This window comes from Phaenicophaeus curvirostris, chromosome 7 (genome assembly GCF_032191515.1).
Source record: "Phaenicophaeus curvirostris isolate KB17595 chromosome 7, BPBGC_Pcur_1.0, whole genome shotgun sequence".
Classification (NCBI taxonomy): domain Eukaryota; kingdom Metazoa; phylum Chordata; class Aves; order Cuculiformes; family Cuculidae; genus Phaenicophaeus; species Phaenicophaeus curvirostris.
Genome location: NC_091398.1, coordinates 14,392,744 through 14,412,593, shown reverse-complemented (window position 1 = coordinate 14,412,593; position 19,850 = coordinate 14,392,744). Strand labels below are relative to the sequence as shown.

At 40.8% G+C, this 19,850-nt stretch overlaps 1 protein-coding gene across 2 annotated transcripts in view; it reads right to left on the bottom strand.

The window, feature by feature from the left end:
* Window positions 1–8,674: 8,674 nt before the first annotated feature.
* The window catches only part of INO80D (INO80 complex subunit D), a 36,403-nt gene continuing 25,227 nt past the window's right edge, over window positions 8,675–19,850 (bottom strand). For both annotated transcript variants that reach the window (XM_069860937.1, XM_069860936.1), the window contains exons 8-12: window positions 17,155–17,264; window positions 15,152–15,285; window positions 13,493–13,710; window positions 12,942–13,099; window positions 8,675–11,964 (exon numbers count right to left, since the gene is read on the bottom strand). In XM_069860937.1, coding sequence (XP_069717038.1) covers window positions 10,796–11,964; window positions 12,942–13,099; window positions 13,493–13,710; window positions 15,152–15,285; window positions 17,155–17,264 — 1,789 coding nt within the window. In that variant the 3' untranslated portion in view covers window positions 8,675–10,795. The remainder of the gene's footprint in view (window positions 11,965–12,941; window positions 13,100–13,492; window positions 13,711–15,151; window positions 15,286–17,154; window positions 17,265–19,850) is intronic.

Sequence of the window (19,850 nt, the reverse complement as noted above, 5' to 3'; positions counted from 1 at the left end):
ACCAAACCCACAACAATAAACCCAGATCCTAAAACTTCAGGCATCAAATAAGAAGGGAACTACTTAATATGTTGGCAAAAAACAGTTGCTGAAACTTACTGGAAAGAAACAAACAATAAATTCCAATGAAGGCTTCACACATTAAGTAAGTTAAAGACTTGTTATAAACATCTTCAGCGAAAACATCCATCCTCCACAACGTATGTTAAAACGTAACACAATGGTGATGCACTGGTATTTCTCCTGAAAAGGACAGGACATGAAATCTCCTTAGCAATATCAGTACTACTCAACGTAGGAGGTGAACAATGATTTACAGAAGTAAAGCAATAAGGGAAAAAGCTGTGCAAAAGAAACTATGAATCATTAATTATAATAGGGCAAAAGGGGGGACAGGGCAGAATGTGATTACAGTATGCCTCAGAACCCCCTGAAGGTAGGAAATAAATACCTAGAAACTTGTGTTTCCATTTTTCCTTACGTTCATCTAAGTGATGGTGGGAGTAAGGGCTTGTCTGCTTGCTTTTGGTTTTTTGTTTTCTCTTTTTTTTTTCTTTTTTTCTTTTTTAAATAACAACCCTTCTAGTAAAAATTCAAAAGACAATTACAAATGGCTTTAGATTATTAAGAGTCTTCTTTTTAAAATAAAACTTTGATAACACATTTCTCCGTTTCTTCTATAGAATGCAGCTTCAGTGAAAATAAGTCATAAGGGACAGCAATTTGCAAGAAGTGGGGGGGTGGGGGGGGAATTGCCAACCAAGGTTTATACCATATACACATGTATATGCAGGACATCTACACTCTATATACATATTTAATATACGTATGCATGAGTATATATCAGGAGAGAACCAACAGGTACCCTCTCCACATACATAAACCGAAATAGCATAATATATGTGTGTGTATAATTACGTATTATACACACACAGTACACAGACATACCCATACACACACCCAAACATATGTATTATAGAAATTTTCATGTATGATTGCATGAAAGCTCAGATGGAACAGTACACCAGTTACCTTTTTCTAATAGAAATGCAAGGAAGACAAAATTCCATGGCTGAATTGTGGCCAAGAAAAATTGTGCCATATCCATACTGAAAACATGGAATGCAGTACAGCTCGATGACAGAATTGGAACAGCATTCACCATTGAAACTGAAGCCTAAGTAAGCCAGGAGTTTCAACAGCGCTTAAACGTGACTGAGCAGGCTTCTGAAAGCTGCTTTCTGCTAAAAGGATATAGAAGCTCCATTTAGCCAGAAAACAGAAAATAAAATACTTAAAACCACAATTTACTTGAGTAAGCAAGATCACTCAATACACAATGAGATGCAAAGTGCTAGCATGTTAATGGTCAACTCTGCAGTTCCTTTTAAAATGTGTTTAATGGTAAAATGTAACAAGTTGTGTTTCTCTTGATATGTTTAACGGCAACTGGGCTGCCTTCTGCTTACTGCTTGCATTATGGGAAACACAAACCCAACTCCCTTTCTCTCCCTAGGGCTGAAAACCAAAGATAACTTTCGGTGTGTGCGTTTTTCTCAATCTTAACATTTACCTCTAACAGACGATGCAGGGTTAACCTCTTAATGTGCTAGGAAGCTTTGCATCAGGTTCTAAGAAGCTTGTGTTCATCTACAAATCAATCACAATAGAATAGCTAGGAAACTCTGCATAAGCTCAAGCAAGTGCTCAGGGCCCAATTCAGCTGCCACTACAGTCACCAAGAGAATCTCCCTAATGCATAAGTAGAGCTGGATTGGGCCATTGCCGATTGCTGCTAGCAAGAGAAATTGTATAGATGCAGGAGACAAGGAGGAGCTGGAAGGGAGGCAATGAAGCAGAGAAGCAGAAGAGGTTGGCATTGCAAGAGGCCTCAATGAGTATTAATATAGAATAAAAGAAAAAATGTACCAAGGAAACTCCACTGTGAGGGCTGAGGTAACACAAATCAGCGGTGACCAAGCTCAGATCAGTCACTAATGTCATCCTAATCCCTCAGAGAATTAAAATAACCTTGCTTGGCACAAGTGCTTACCTGTTACACGCACGATATGTGGCTAGTCTCTTTCTTTAGATCACACACTTACTCATGTTACAACTAATGTACACGTGTGTCATAGAATGTATATTCCATCTATACATCAGTATGCATGTATATATAGATTTAGATTGATTGTGTTTATATGTATTTATTGTACATCATCAGGGCAAATCCACATTCAGCAAAGTGCTACCAACATCTCATATACAGATATATCTCTCTGTACAGGTATACACAAAAATGGGTCTACTCTTCCCCATAAAGGCATAAAGATTTATGCTGCTAACTCCCGTTACCATCAAATAAGCAGAAGGAAAGGCCTCTGACAACTTCCACCTCCCTGCCCTTTCACTTGTATGCATATGTGCCAGAAACAAATTGCGGGGAGGGGGAAAGGGGCAGCAACATACTGATAGGAAGGGCGATAGAAAAAGAAAAAAAAACAAAACCAGATTTGATTTGCAAATGCTTAAAAAAGCCTTCAAAAATTCAAATGTCTATGTAATACTGGAAGCTCTGTTTTTCTAAACAGATTTTTAAAGTCACCAGGATCACCATCATTAAAAGTGATACTGTATGAATAAATAACAATTAGGTTACTTTCTCCAGCCTAAATAGAACAGTATGAAGAGTAAGTCAATCTGTAAGAATGTTTCTGACTTCTCACAATTTCAAGTGAGAACTCCTATAAAGAAATCTTCCTTCTCCAATCATGAAAAAAAAAAAAAAAGTTAAGTGGCTACAATTAAATTCCGAATTTCACAGCACAAGAGAAAACTCCCTGGACTTGAAAATGCATTTTGTTCTGCAACACCACAACAGCAATTTTGGGGCAAAATTAATACACACCAAGACCCTCAGGAAAGGAAATGATCTACTTTGAAGACAAGATCCTTTTACAGAATAGAAATCACCCCACAAACAGTGCCCCTTACAACCTAATTAGAAAACACAAGTACACTGATTGACAACATTTTCCAAGTCAGACCATTGGAGATTTAGGTATTAATTCGCAAAGATACAGCAATTCCCATGCCTCTCCTTCCCAACAAATACAGACCTTCCCTTTGCATTTTCTCCTGAAACATATCACTCATTCTCCCTCTTCCTCCCCCATTTGTTTTATTTCAAGGCTGTCTTTGGGAGCTTGGTATTTTCATGGCATTTTAAACAGGGCTCAATGCAGTCATTTTAAAACAGTAAAATTGACATGATATCAGAGTTAGCCTTATAACAGAAGATTATGTAGTAGAGAGTTTCGGTTATTTATACAACAGTGAGGACATAACAACCCCCTACTAAATAATCACATTTCTACAATACATTCCATCACCTCTTGACTACTTTTCTCTTTACAAAACTATGATCTACATACAATATACACATTCGTATCGCACATACATCCCCCCCAATGCATAATTTTTGTGTGTATATATAATACATACATGCACACAAGCAGTCTAATTCTATTTATAAGTCACAGTGGGAATTCCTTTGTGAGGAAAAGGGGAAAAATTCCTGAATAAGACACTGTAGATTTCTAATGTTCGGACTTTTCAGATTCCAACTCACAGAGCTAACTGGAAATAAATACATTTAAAAAAAAAAGAAAAGGTCTTACAAACTTGGTTCACAACTTCCAGCTACAGTAGTTGGATTTTCTTAATTTGATCTATTTACCCTGTAACTAAACTTCTAAACGTAGGTACAAACCACAGATAAATTATTGCAGAATGTAACACTCAAAATAAAATTTAAAGAGTTATAGAACAGTAATATAAGGGTTAAAAAGAGTTCTATGCTTTGTTGATACAGGATACCATTTTATTTTATTTATATATATATATCTATATAAAGATATAGATATCTGCAAGGTAGCAAAGAATAGCTGTACACCTTGACACGGCAAAGATCCAGTGTAAAAAGGTGCTTCACTAGTTTGTTTTTCCAAAAAAGCTTGTATATAATTTTATAGCTATTAAAAACACATATGCAACATAATTCATTACACTCAATACAGCTTTAGTATAAAACTTATAATTTATGAGGTGATGTTAATAGCATAAATTAATATACCATTTCTCTTAAAATCTACAATAAGTATTCTGAAAGCTCATTGGGGAAGGGTATCTTTAAATAAAAGTTTAAAGCTGAGCGTGATGAAAAGGATTCTGTATGTTGAACTTGAGATGAGAGCCCCGAGAAGAGAAAGAGTCCCTAAGCCAGACACCATGGACTATAAAACTGAACAAAGATTTCTCCTTCTTGTGCTCTCACTTAGGTAACGCTCTACCTTAAATTATTATTTACTTTTAAAACTACTTTTTTTTTTTTTTTTTTTTTTTGTTAACTGCCCTTATTTCCACAAGGAATCCCTGAGACATACCCATAACTGTACAGTGAAAGTCATCACTGTTCAGAGAAACTGGTTCAACCCCTTCTGGTAGGATGTAGCTATTTTGCATGAGATTCAAACTGTCCATCCCTTCAGAATTAACCTGTTTGCACCAGAACCAACTAGACTGTTTAAGACGCAGGTTAGCGAGTCATTTCAGGGTAAATCAGTCTACTTCAAGGTAGAAGCCAATGCCATCGCACTTAGCTACATCAGAGCAATCTGCACCAAAGTTAAAGTTTTCCAGAGAATATCTGGAAACGCTACCTATCCAGAGTTCATCTCTGTGGGCACCAACTGACTAAAACAGAAAGCAGGTAAAACATTAGCCTCCCTGGACCAAGTTCAACATGTATATACAGCCAGTACACAGACAGTCTGGACGTCTCATTCTGTGTGTGTATGGGGAACTAGCAAGGGGAAGGAGTAGGAAAAAAGCATTTTTCTACATCAAGTTAGAGTACTGTTTTAAGTTCAAAAGCCCAAGTTTCATCCAGTTCACTTCCAAACCAAATTCTCCCAGCCAGAGTAGATGGAAAAGGTGCCAACGCTTACTTCAGGGAGACAGAAAAAGAAAGCTTTCTCCAGCTATTGCTGTCAAGCTATGGTCAAGCCCACTTTTTCCTCTCATGCTTCTATTACGTTACCTTATTTCACAGTCGCTAGAGGTGTATGTGAAAGCAGAATAAAATAGGGGAAAGAAAAGAACTCAAACACAATGAGAAGTAGCAGAATAGCAAAGGGAAAAGCTCCCAAAACTATCACTGTTTCATTTTTTTCTTAAAAAAAAAAAAAAAAGGCTGAAGATATGAATGAAAAAATCGTTCTAAGGTATCTTTTGTAACTCCTCCTCCACCAAACTTTTCTTTGCCAACAATAGTGTTTTTTTCTAGTTTGAAAGACAAAATCAAAACATCACACTATAGAGCTAAGGTCTCTCATGACCAAATCTCTCCTAATGCCTAAGTTTAGGCTTAGCAGACACAAATGCAGATTTTTCCATCAACCCTCCTTACTTTTATTTGGACCTGAGGGGATTAAAAAGAATAATTCATTTTTTCTTCGTGATTTTCTACTGATGTAATTCTTAAAAGAAAAGGATCCTGTGAGAAGGTAAACTCTTGCTAAAAACACCTGCACATTCACTGCTACCATGTGCACTCCCACTGTCAATGTTGAAGCCTCAGCATCTAGTTCATTACATATTAGCATGCTGTGAAACATCAGCTTACTCACTGCTCTGAGAAATGCTTTAATCTATGGCACTGTCATTCTAGCATCCAGAATGTTTGTTATGAACTATGGGAATCTTTTCTCCTTTTCATTTTGCAGTCACATTCGCTCAGGACCATGGAAGACTTACTGGTTGGCATTACTTGTATCGGAGAAGTATCTGAGAATGAGGGAATAAAAGAAAGAACAATGAAGAATGTGGAGAGGAAGGAAATAAAGGAGGTATAAGCAGCCCACAACACCACATCATTAAATGTTACTCAAAAGATCAGGACAGAGACCAGATGATGAGAAAGACCTAAAGATCCGGTCAGCACATTAGCATATTCCTTCAGTTAGTATTTCCACCACCAGACCTTGCAACAGGTTTGCAAGGGAGACCTCTCACACAAAATGGTAAAAATACAAAAGCAAAAAGAAACATCCTGTCAGGGAAGCTGCCCAGACACTCACACAAACACCTCGCTGCAGGTAAGCTTTCTATTGTTTGTCTGCTGAAAGCACCTCCTGCCATTGCCCCTGCACACTACAAGTCCTGCAAGATTCAGCTGCAGGCAGCTGACTATTCCAAGACTTTTTCTCTCCTCCCTGCCCAAAGGCTCATGATGTTGGAGAATTCAACGCTGTGTTCAGATTGCTCCAGCACAACCACACAGAGAAACATCCCTGGAGCCTCGACGATGCTTACAAAGAAACACAGCAGTCACCATGCTGCCTGAGCTTAGGGAGGAGCTGGAGTTCAGAAGACGTCTAACGTGTATGTAACCACCAGGGCCAGCTTCTCAGGGAAGCCACCTGTCCACTGTTTATTGTACTGTTTTGTGACACTCTTCTTTCCTGGCAAGCAGATGCAATCACAGACTTTATTTAGATGTGGTTAACAGCAAAATGAAGCTTAAAACTGAATTTTGCTACTCATTTGCATGTTCAACCCTATTCCCTTCATCTTGGCCATGCCCCTGAAGCCAGTGGCATCACACTTTCCTAACAGCTCACAACAGAACTTCTGAATTTTTCAACGAATACCCATCTTCCTTTTAACTTGCACTTGTACTCTCAATACCATCTCTGATTTTTAGCTAGCAGGCGATAAATTTCTTCCAATGCTTTTCAAATGAGAACTGCAAATCCTCATTTCACTAACCCACTGAATGAAAGTCTTGCTGCTGCCGTCTTCTCTACAGTGCCTGAGGTTGACCTGCAGCTGTGCTACCTCAGTATTGTTGATTTAAAGCCTTTATGCCCAACCACAGAGAGAAGCATACTACTAACGAGAAAAGGAATAAGCAATAATCTGGAGGAACTGGTAGGCAGAAAAAACCAAAATGATGCATCTCCTGCATGACAGAAACTACGAGGCTAAAGAAAAAAATCAACTTTGAGGTACTTAAATGCACATGGCTCCCCTCAAAATTGGCATAAATCTTTCCTAAATTGAAGGAAATGTCAAAGCATGTTTTACAGCGTCTCACACACCAGGCCACCATGAGGCTGTTCCTAATGAACCTCTGTACACTGTCAAAGTTTATCTTGTGTTAAGTACTTTTGTACAAAGACTAATTTAGGTGCCGTTATTGTAAAAAGTGATGTTACTGGTATTTTATTCTAAGCCTAATTTTTTTCAATTCTTTAAAATTCAACTCTTATGTAAAGAAATTAACTTTTAGGTTCAACTAGCTTTATTCCATTTGCTAACATAGAAAGGGCACGACAGGCATTGACCATCTGAAATCAATGGACTCAAATTGCTACACTTGCTCTTTGGTGAAAGGGTGATTAGAGTGCTAATTGCTATACGAGGAGATGATACTCAAAAACCTTTGCGGGGCCATGGATTCTACTTGGGAACCACAAAAATAAGAGCTTTGAGGAGTACCTTCACCAGACCTGCAGTATTTCCCAGAGGAAGAGGTGTGAAAAATCTCTGGCTGCACATACCTCTTAGATTGGATCTCTCAAATCCAAAGTAAGACACGGATTCATGGAAGTCAACAGGTTGTGCAGGTGTAGAAGCCCACCTGGAATGATCCACCTTGTAAAACTAAGATCAAGACCCGCAACTGCTTGGTGGGCTGTAACCATGAAACCAGCAGAAGTGAAAAACCAGGAGGTGAACCAGGAAAGGCAAGAGTGGTGGCCCATTTCAGAACTCTGTCAGACAGGACAGAGGGATTCCTATTTCATAAGTGTAGAAACTGAAGTTTATTTTTAAAAATGCAGCTTTATTGCAAACTTAGTTTGCTAATTGAAAAATGTTATGTAGTCATTTTTCAGGAAAGAGTCATCAAGGGATATGCAAAAATTGAAGTCTAAGTGGGGGAAGAGAGCTGATAGCCTAGGCTGCCTTAAAGAGTGCAGGTACATAAAGGTCATTGATTTAAAATGCGAATTATGGACCTGCATAGCCTGACAGCTTTTGAAATTCCCTGTCTAAATCAATGTCCAGACTAGAAGCTGGGTTCTGTTCTGAGTTAGACCAGTATAAACTCACAGTGACCTCAGACCAAAGAGCTCCTCCGTTACTTATATCAATGTGAGCAAACAGAACTTGGCTCTCAGCTCCTCGTCTCCTTTTCCCCCCAGCACTTGCTAAGAGAAATGTGATGTGGAGCAAATATACTCTGCACTAGCTGGAGTTTCATTAAGAGTTTGATGGGCATAAGAATGACTTCAAAACCGAAGTCCTGAAACCAATCTATAGAAATAAACATCCTCTAAAATTACATGAATACACAAGCAGATTAAAGAATTAACCATTTGGTACACTAGTTCTCCACTCTTTTTCAGCCAGTCATCCAAACACATTGAAGAAGGTTTATGGACACAACGAAAATAATCTGCAAAGCAAACAGTTGTCTCCTCAAGAAAGTATGGGGAACATAATACAAAAATAAATAAATGCATTGTCAGATTTGCCTCATTTCACAATACCACTGGGCATTCCTCAATCAGCAGGACAATCACAAGCAGGATTTCATAGGCTTCAATTCAACTTTTTACATGATTTTAAAACATTTAAATGTTACAAACATATTTAAATCACCACTTAAAAAATATTCGGCTTATATTATTAAGATCTATTTTACCAAGCATGAAATAAGGACTTCATAACAACATAAGCGTGAAAATTTTTGCTTCCTCCACCCACACATACTTGTAATTTCAGAAAAGAACATATGCATCATCCATACTCCTTTATATTTAAGGACAAATCTTACAAGAAAAGAGGGACAGTATGATTGCTACAATAGTACGGAGACAAAAGACCTATCCCGTTTAAATTCTGTTCCTTAGCAAGATGGAAGTAGAGGTTTGGGTCAGAGATTTTGGTGTGGACCTGACTGCTAGCAAAATTAATGTCTGTAGCAACTAAACTTTGTTCAATGATCCCTTGCTCAAACAATTTATTAGGCCTCCCTATCACATGTGCCTGGTATCTCTTAATTTCCTGAATTAGACAAGAATACATGCAGATAGGACTGCAAGGTAGAATGAAATCTCTTTTCTGCAGTAAGAGACTGAAATGTGGGGATTTTCTCTCTCATCTGTGTCTCAGAAACAAACCAAGAAGAGTAGAGACTTGTATATTAAGTAGGACCTACCTTTACAGTCAGAGTACAGTAGCAAGTTTGAGCCCTACAAAGTCACAAGCAAATTCCTTTTTTCCCTTCCTGATAAAGAGATGGAAGTAAACACCTCACAATTCCTGCTGCTGTTCTTTCTTGGATTAAAATAATAAAACTCTAAAAAAAAAAAAATCTAAAAGCTATCAGACTCCTTTCTTTAAGAAGTAAAACCACTACCAAAGAGTCTGAATACTATCTTAAGCTGATGGACAGTAAAATTGCCCTGCCGAAAGAAGGAATTCTACCTATTTTGCTTTAGCAGTTTCTCTTTTGGTTGGCCACGACTGCTCATAGGTACCTGCTAGTTCCTTACATACATTCAGCTTCCCATACAGAGCACCAAACCCTACAAGTGTCAAAACAACTTTATGGCTCCCAGGGTGGCGAAAACTATTGAAGAAATTCTCAGAAGCTGGATATAATTCCAGAAATTTATCCATTTGAAACTTACCAAAGGGTCTGACCTAGACTTGTGTGGATGGGCAGAAGACCAACTGAATTCTTCCAGTTTCAGCTGGGAAATACCTGTCAGCCTGTCAGGCAAGGAGTTCTGGACAAAGCCACACTTGAAAAGGCAAATCATCAATGCTACAAGGCCACAGTGACTCAGCAAGGGAGGGAATTTTTGCACAGGAATCTTCACTAATCCATGATCTATTTCAGTCCTTCTGTTTTTCTTTCTTTTTTTTTTTTTCCCCCTGGACTAACTTCGTATCAGCCTTTAGACTTCTGGGCAACCAGTCAACTGATTCCCTTACTGCTCAATGAACTAAAAATCATCATAATAATAAATAAAAATCAGCATGCAGTAAGACCAGTGACCAGTTTTGCAAGGGGACAACTCCCACATCTTCATCAAAAGAGGAAAAGGAACTGCTGCTCAATATGCCCCAACCACACACGCACACAGAAGAGGTCAAGAGACTATTTTAAGAAATTGCCAAACTCATCCTTGAACCAAGATCTTATTTTAGGAATTCGGTGCACCACTCTCAAATCAATGTGTGCAGCCAAGTTTTCCATGCCAGATGCTACCTTTGGAAAAAAAAGTAAAAAAAAAAAAAATAATCAAGAGACTTTTGCCCACTGGAAAACTTTCTACCACATGCTAATGGGATGGCAAGCACTGATCCAAACCCTAGGAAACAGTAACGTGCATCAGTAATCTGAGGTATCTTCCCATTTCTAGGTCTTACTGCCAAGATCAATTAGATCCAGTAACTGTGCTGTATCCTTAAGGAATTATTGGGGAACAGTGAACCTGCCTGCAATAAATGAGCACCGGTGCATAACAAGCACATGTGAACGCTACAGCAAGGTTCACAGAGGGCTAACCCTGGTCAGTACTGAAGCAGGGGTTTCCTTCTCGACCCCCTCTTAAAAAAAGGGAAGGGAGGACAGAAAAAAAAAAAGAAAAAGGGGAAAAGGAAAGATACAAAACACAGGTCCCCCATCTACCTGCACAGAGCCAGGCAGACAAGCTCAGCTGGAGGTGGTGAAGGGCGCAGATGCGTTATTGGTACTGGTAGCGGTGGCACCGGTCACTGCAAAGCCCGTGGGAGGAGCTATGGAACTGTGGCTGGGCTGCAGGTCCTTGGGGATGCCACTGTGGGAGCTCAGCTGGTGCCCAAAGGCTGCACTGAACTGAGGGAGCTGCTGTTTAGGGGAGGTGGAGGCCATGAGTTCAGCAGAGGCAGGACCCATGCCACTAAAACTGGTCTGCGGTAACCCCGGAAGCACACTGGAGCTGTTGGGGGTCACAGTGGCGAAGGCAGGCTGTGTGGTCTCTGAGTGCGAGGTGGTAGGTGGTGTGGACAGGGAGGTGGACAGGAGGTGTCCATCTGCACCAAGAAGGTTGCTAAATGGAGAGGGGTCCCCAAGATTGACAGGAAGATTTCCCCAGTGAGTTCTGGGGTTGACCACCCCGCTAAGTGGCACATCCAGCTGAGTTGGGAGCAAGTGCTGTGCCATCATGGGCATCTCTGCTGAGAAGGTAGCTGCCAAGTTATCACCAGAAAAGGATGTGGTGTGAGGGGATGTGATATGGTCACTGTAGGGAGACGGCACATGCTCACTATCATAATGGCTTCCATGGGGTGAGGAGTGTGAATGGTCACTGCTGTATTGCTGTCGTGAGGTGATCAGGTCATCTGCCTTGCTCAGCAGCTGGGCAGGGTGGGGCCTCTGGGAGGCATGGCTGCCATCATGAAGTCCATGAAACTGTCCTGGGAAGGCTCTCTCCCCAAGGCCACTCTGGCTTATCAGAGTGGCAGAAGTAAGGCCGACGTTGGCTGGGGCTGAGAATTGCCCCTGGATCTGCCCTGCCAGGGGCGTAGGTGGGTTGGACAAGGTAGCAGAACGGAGCAAGTTCTCATCCAGCTCCAGACCGGAGAAATTATCATGTACTATACGCCCATTCAACAGCTCCCCCAGATCCGTGTTAACCTCTCGACTCAAGGACTGCATTCCTGGAGCTCCAGCACCTGTAGAGAACACCCCCAGCCCTCTATCTGACAGCTCCTGAACTGGCACACCATCTGTCTGTGTTAGTACTCCAATGGTACTCAGGCACTCAAGAGAAGTTACAGCCTGTAGGGCTCGTTCCAGTTCTTCAGCCTCTTCTGTAGTCGGAAGCAGATCTCCATTTTTACCTGCAGAAACAGGAACAACAGAAGTTAGTGTACTCCTCTCAGGTGAGCCTGGCATTGGCTCTCTAAGGATATGGTTCAGTTCAATACAGAGCTGCAGTGTATGACAACCTTCAAGAACAGCTTGCAGTACACAGAAAATTTCCTTCACCAGTGTTCAATAGGTAAGTAAGGAAAGGAAACTTGAGAAATTACTCCTTCCTCTTCAATGGAATTCCCTCTCTCCACCCTCCTTTCGATGTAATACAGTACAAGATGCCTCCTAAACTCATTAGACTGAAACTAATAAGGCTTAAATAAGACTTTCTTCAATGCTGCAGTAACACAAATGGTCCACAAACTCCCTTCTACTTACCACATTATAGCCTGGGCCTAAAGTTCACACAGTATAATTTAGGTTAATTTCAACTCAAACACAGTCTGATGTCACGTCATATCAGAAAATGACAAAAGAAATCACATACTGCAACCCTGGGTTCTTCTAATTTCTTTGCTATCTGTGATAGGTACTGAGCTTTAGAATCCAGGAATTCAGGCACAGTTCTGATCAAAAACTAATTTAAAAAATGTATTTAAAGATTTTATTCTCACTCTCTTCTTCTTTTATCAAAGGCCAACATTGACTGTGATTCCAGCCCCACTCGATGGCAGAAAGATGCCATTACTGAGAATATTCCTGATTAAACTGCAACACTGACAGGCAGTAAAAAACAAAATGAATTATTAAAATACTAAACCAATTAGGATTTTCAGAGCAGTAATTATAAGAGCAAGCAGAGAACTACACACACAAGTCTTCTTAAAGCCTGCTTTACTTCAGAGCTCATAAACAAACAATAGAGCAAATGCACACTCTCTCATCTAGAAGTTATTACCTCTGCAGAAAAGCAAGCAACCCCTCAAAATGCATTGTAGAAACACTTTCTTCTTCAGTTCACTGACTGTGTTCACATTAGTATAAAAATAAAATAAAATGGTACCTTCAAAGAAATCAAAATCTTGCAAGTCATCGGGCAGCCGTGGCAGGACATCTGCAAAGTCCTCCTGATTCAATTCCAAGTCATGTGGAATGTCTGTGATTTCGTTGGCGATATCATCAGGCAGCTCATCGGCACTCAGCTCTGGTGTGGAGGGGCTCCTGGACAGAAAGTACTGTTAGTCTCAGGCATTCAACTCTGATTCCTTCAAATAATAACTTTGAATGCATATTCATCTATAACAAGTGTTTCCCCTGTGTTTCCCCCGTTTTTCCTCATCATCTAGGAAAAACATGCTTTTAGAAAGTGTCTTTAGGAAGCTTACACTTAGCCTATTGATTAAATATGTCCAATAGGGCATCAGGGGCAAGACATTTTACCCATCAAGCTCAGTAACTGCTCAGATCTAAAATAACCCACTCTAAGGTATTTTTGATGAAATTTCTAGCCCTGCTCCACATGCCGATCAGCACAGCAGCATCACACGTTTCTACATTGCTCATTGACAACATTCAAACCAGTAGTGGGCAGACTTGGGCAGGGCTACCACTGACCGTATGTGGGGCATCTCTACTGGCAGTGAGACACTGGCAGGCATGGTGAGGTTCCCTTGGGGCACTGCGGGAGGAATGGGTTTCTGGGGCCGGCGTGGGCCTCGCCTTCTCTTCTTCTTATGTTTTTTGGTAAGTGCAGGTGGCTTCGTTTTTTTCCTGGGTTTCCGCTGCTGCTGGTGCTGAACTTTACGGGAACTGTCCCCTCTCAAGAAATTGTCCTTTGGGAATAAAACAATAGCAATGGAAGCATATTAAGAACAAGTATTACTTTCCTTGCTTTTTCCTCCTGGACACTCCAGACGTTCACACGTAACATAAGACAGGAAAGACTGCTAACTTACACCCAGGTAAGGTTACAAAAATTAAGCTGTTTCCCTCTTCACTGATCCCAATGGCAAAAATCACATAAACCAAATTGTGAGATATGCTAAGTAGGAGATCACACAATGTCACTTTAAAAATCATCACAGTAAACCCTAATTAAATCAGTGCAAAACTGTAACCTTTGTCAGTATTCCTGTAAGCATTAAAGACAGATGCCGTCATAAGGTGGCGATAATGGGGTTAGTGTGCAGCAGCTGAAGCCAGCACTCTCAAGGGTCCACTGGCGTAACGGAGGGACAGCACTGTGGAAATGGGATTAATAACGTAAGGATAAGGGTAACGCAGGGTAAGGATTTGGTTAAACAACTAAGGCCTCATTGCTTTTGAAAAGCAATCATTGACCAATTAAAAAATAAATCAAACTATCATCAGTTTTCAGTTGCCATCATGCTGTGAATGGCAGAGGTAGTATGTATTATAGAAGTAAATCTTGAGATTCACACCAAAGATTGCCTGGGAGAGGGAGAAAATTCAATACAAATCTGTATAGTGCAAATCACCACATATTAATCCAGAAAACTATATAACTGGCATGTATTGGAGAGGCTGGACAAAAACTATAACTGACAATAACGCAACAAAAAAAACCCCATGCAGTTTTACACCTAATGCCATGAAAGAGGGGCAAGACGGAAGTGAGCTTGTGAATTATCCTAAAAGTTTTGTTCTGGAAGATGTGATGCAAAAAAGGAGAGCAGAAGATATCATCATAACTTCTGCATTCTCCAAACTTGCAGTAAGCCACTACTTTTCCTCCAAGATACACTGATCCCTGAAGGAGGTTAAAGATAAATTCTAATAGTCACCAATAGGTAAAATAAAGTAGCAAAAACATTATTTGTACGCTCATAACTGCTATCCACACTTCCTCTACGAAGTATTTTGGGCTCCATGGCTGTTTGAGGTGCAGTGTTCTTACACCATTCACACTATAATCAGATCCAAGGAGCAGGAGTGACCCAGAATAAAATGACCGCAGGATCTCTCACAATGATTTCAGTTTCCTGTTCAAGAGAAGAATCAAATTTCTTCCACTGAATGAAGCTCTTACGTACACATTTATTACATCATCAAAAGTACGTCAAAGATTTTCACAACACACTTTATGCTACTTGGGAATGTTTGGCAAGTTTTACCCTCTTCAGAAAAATAAAATGGAACAAGCTCTTAAGTTTGTAAACTTGCTAGTTATGAAGTGAGAGTTCATAGAAAGATGGGTTAAAACTCCTGATCATCCCAATATACAAATAATTACAGTTTTAGTTTTGTACTTACCATTTTTTTGGCATGTTCTTCACACAGAGGTGTCTGATGTGTAATGTCAAAAACTGGCACAGAGCACTGTTGACCATCTGCAAACTTGGCTGTGCAACTTGAGAAGAGCTGCTGAGAACGGTTCAATAAGATATCTGTGCATTTCTGTATCAGGAATAACACGAGGCAATGGTGGAGCAACGCCCTTTGATTTATCAGTCTGATGAAGATCGGATCCTTCAACTCTATCTGTCCATAGATGCTATTTTTAATGAGTACCTTAACTTTGTTATTCAAGTTCAAAGCTAGGTAAAGCTCAAACTCAACTTTTAAAGTGAAAAACTGCATTCATGCAGAATCTCTAATGATTTTATTATATATTGAGATAGTTTTATGGGAGCAGCCATTTCACTAATGAGTTCTTAGCAAAAAGAAGCCTTTTCCTGGAGTCTTAATCAATAGATCAATAGTAGCAGTTGGAACAGTGTAGTCAACAGGTCTATTTCCTTACAGACTAATGACAATCCATACCAAAACATTAAAGAAAGAGTATTTCTTAATTCGATCTTTTAAGGTACATTTTTGGCATTTATCTTTAGAGCACAGACAAAGAAGTTTCAACATCCTTCCTGCTCCTCTGAAAAAAAGATGTGCAATCAGACAGAAAGGTCAAGTAAATCCAAATGTAAGCTTGCTGAGATTTCCTTCAGAAAAATCCCCTGCAGGAGTGAAAATGCTTCCAGACTTAGAGCAAATCAAACAGATATTTCACTGCGTTTTTTTCAAACAACATTAGGAACACTCCTTACATCTTGAACAGTTCTCAGACCCCAACATCACTATGTATATTCAGAAAATATTACAACACAAAAGAAAGGACAAAGAAAATGGAAAAGCTGCAGAACAGTCCAGATGGCAGACTTGGACATATGGGTGACAACCAAGAGCCTGCAACACTTCAGGAGAGACTGTTTCCACTGAGAAGAAAGTGCAGATGGAAAAAATGGGCACAAATGCAAAACCAGTTGTCTTGACTTCCCTGCTCTAGGCACACCAATAAGCAAGACTACTTAAACTTTAAAAAAAAATAAAAAATCAGAATCATGAGGCAAATCCCTAACACAGCTGTGCACCATGGTGTTCTCTCATAGAGAGGTTTTGAACTGCTTTGCACACTACTTTTAAGGGGCCTGTAAACATCAGCCAGGAAAAACAAGGTGTGTGTGCAAACCAAAAAGATTGGTGCTGCAGTTTGATAGCAAGTGGAACAGACAAGCTCTAGCCACTTAAACCCAAAAGCTCCAGCAAAAGTAGTCACTCCAACAAAGCACCAACAACTCTACAGCTAAAAATAAAAAAGACAAAGTCTGCAGAATTCTTACATATTCCAGGTTAGGAGTCGGTCTGATAATCGTCCTCAGAATCAAATCTCATATCTTATTAAGTCCCTACTTTCTGCAACCTTCATGCACTGACTACTAACACTCTTTTCAGGCTTAGCTTGAAATTCCCAACACTGGGAACTCTTCCTTATCTAGAATGTGGAATCTGTGAGTTCTCCTATTCTGCTTCTTTGAACAATGCAAAGTATCAGATTTCCACCCTTTAAGTCAGTGTAAGCCATCTATTTACGCTATGTGTAAAAACTTGTTCCCATAAACTCTTCACAGAAAGTTAGCCTATTACCTACCAAGAACTGTAGGAAAGCCATGAGGCTGAAAGCCACATGGTTTGCACCAAGTCATCCATGAATGATGATCATTTTTGTAAAGGCTTCCTGCACCTGCTAAACACAGCTTACAAAGTAAAATGACGTGACTCTGACAGCCACCAGTGGCAAACTACTCATCTTCACTGTCTACAGACCCAAATCACACAGACAAATTGAAAGGAAAGTAGTTGATGATACACTAACAAATAGGTATTTCTTTGTGAAAACTTATTTGTCAATGCAAAAACCTAGACCCTAAAACAGAACAGCTTCCATGCATGAATGCGACTCCCACACAGAATTAAGAGGATACGCTGAAAACAATGCCTGGTGAATGGAAGGGCCTTGTTAGTGCACTGTTCTCCCTTCGAAGTCCCACTACAGGTTGTTGGTTCTGCATCTCTCTGCCTTGTTTGGCTTGCGCTGAAAAAAAACAAACCAACAACATAAGAAATTAGAGACAAAACTCCAGTCTCAGGTGGTTACTTAGCACAAGTCTTGCACTGAATGTGGAACAGTAGGATGAAAAACTATAACACACATGTGTGTGTCATGATCCAGATGGGTGCACACTACTACCACGCTCTACACAGGGATACAGAATAGATGTCAATGACAGGTGAAGGTGTGACTTCAGTAAAAGGACTATTGTTTATTTCACAGGGCCTTATTTGTAATGAGAGGTGCTGTGTGCTACTACCATGTAATAAATATTATGACACCCTGCAACAGACCCAAGGACAGCGGTAGGTGAGTCTCAACACATGTGACCCTTAGAACGAGGTCGGTCTTTAGAATACAATGTATTGGGTACGCCTGCACGGGCAGTCAAGTGCACTTCCAAGCCTGTTCATAAATCAAAACATGCCGAGCATCCCCAGAGCTAACATGCAAGCACGTGCTCAGACAAACTTATACTGAGCTCTAGAGGACAGAGCCTGAGCGTGCTCAACATGGGTAAAAGCTCTCCTTCATGAACGTGCTACAGCCCAATCCACCAGCAGGTGCCCGGAGCTGAGCGCTTCCTCAGCACAGCCTCAATGCTTTCAGCCTGAGCTGCAAGCAGGCAACCAGACAGCAGTGTGGATGAGTATTGCAAGCATAACACAGCTCGCTTGGTGCTGGCCTGCTCTCGAGGCGTTTGTCACCTTCATGTAGATAAAGCTGGCGCTTCCAGGGCTGAATTTCACCTCTGTACACGCTGTTTTCTAGGTTGACAGAAAGCTTTCTGTAGCCTGACTGTTCTCCTTCAGCCATTTCTGTCATCGACTGCACTTCGACTGAGCAAAGTTCTAGTTAGCAATATTACTCCTGTGAAAAACTTTATAACTGAAAAAGACTCTGTGGTTACTTAAATTAACCAGAGCAGTGGCGGCAGGCATTTGGGGTCAGTCTACCCCAAACAACTTAATGTCTTTTGTGCAATAAAAAGCAAAAATAATGGTAAAAACCAGCAAGAGCTTGTAATTTCTGCAAGATTTAAATTTGGAGACATCCATGTGACCTTGTAAACAAGTAATGTACCTACAATATACACTTTTGAGCAGCTCCTCAGCTTCGCTCTACCTCCCCAACAGCAAACCCTCCAAATGTCATAAACCTCAGCCCACTGTCCAAGAACAAAAGCACTCCCTAACAAGAATATACTCAGTACTATACCCCAGCCTGCCTCTCATGTTAGCCCCCCTGCCCCTCACAGTCATGCATCCTTTAAAGCCAAACTACAACAGCAAAAGGACGCTGCTGAGACCCCAGACATAACGCCAGGGTTCAGACTTACTGCATTTCTGCACAAATATAAATCAACTAGCTCACAGTACGGCAAGAGCTGGAGGGAATTAGATATTATCTAAAAAGAACTACCCCCTTTATAGTTGTTAGAAGTTATTTTGTTGCTGTGCTGGTTTTGGCTAGGACAGAGTTAATTTTCTTCATAGTAGCTGGTATGAGGCTGTTTTGTATTTGTGCTGGAAACACTGTTGATAACATGTGGATGTTTTCCTTACTGCTGAGCAGAGCTTGCACAGAAGCAAGGCCTTTTCTGCTTCTCACACCACCAGTGTAGCTGGAAACGCACAAGAAGCTGGAAGGGGACACAGCCAGTACAGCTGACCCTAACTGAGCAAAGGGATATTCCACACTATACAGCATTGTGCTCAGCACATAAAGCTGGAAGAGAAGCACATTCAGAATGATGGCATTTTGTCTTCCAAAGTAATGGTAGTGCACAATGGAGCCCTGCTTTCCTGGGCGTGACTGAACACCTGCCTGCCAATGGGAACTAGTGACTGAATTCCTTGTTTTGCTTTGCTTCTGTGCGCAGCTTTTGCTTTACCTATTAAACTCTCTTTAACTCAATTCACAAGTTTTCCGACTTATCGGATTCTCTCCCCTACACACTGAGGGGGAGACGGCAAGTGGCTGTGTAGGGTTTAATTGCTGGCTGAGGTTAAATCATGACGGTCCTTCTCAGCACCCAACATAGGGCTCAAAGTGCTCCAGATAAGAACAGGAAGGACCTGAGGACTCACAGAGAGGAGCCCAGGCTGGTGCAGGTTTGCTGGCACTATTTGTGACTGTGTGGAGGGCAAGGCTGGAGCAGTCTGTTCCTGAATGACTGCACCACATGGAAGGGACCCATACAGGAGCACTTCCTGAAGAACTGCAGCCCACAAGAAGGACTCAGGTTGGAGAAGTTAGTGGTAGACTGTCTCCAGTGGGGGCACCTACACTGGAGCAGGGGAACAGCATGAAGAGTCCTGCCCTTGAGGAGGAAGGAGTGGCAGAGACAACATGTGATGAATTGACCACAATCCCCACTTCCTATTCCCCTGCACCACTGTGGGGGAAGAGGTAGAGAATTCAGGAGTGAAGTTGAGCCTAGGAAAAGAAGAGTGGCTGAAAGGTGTTTTAAGTTCTGGGTTTATTTATCACCACCCTACTTTGATTTGATTGGTAATAAATTAAATTAATCTTTCTCCAAGCTGAATTAGTTTTGCCTGTGATGGA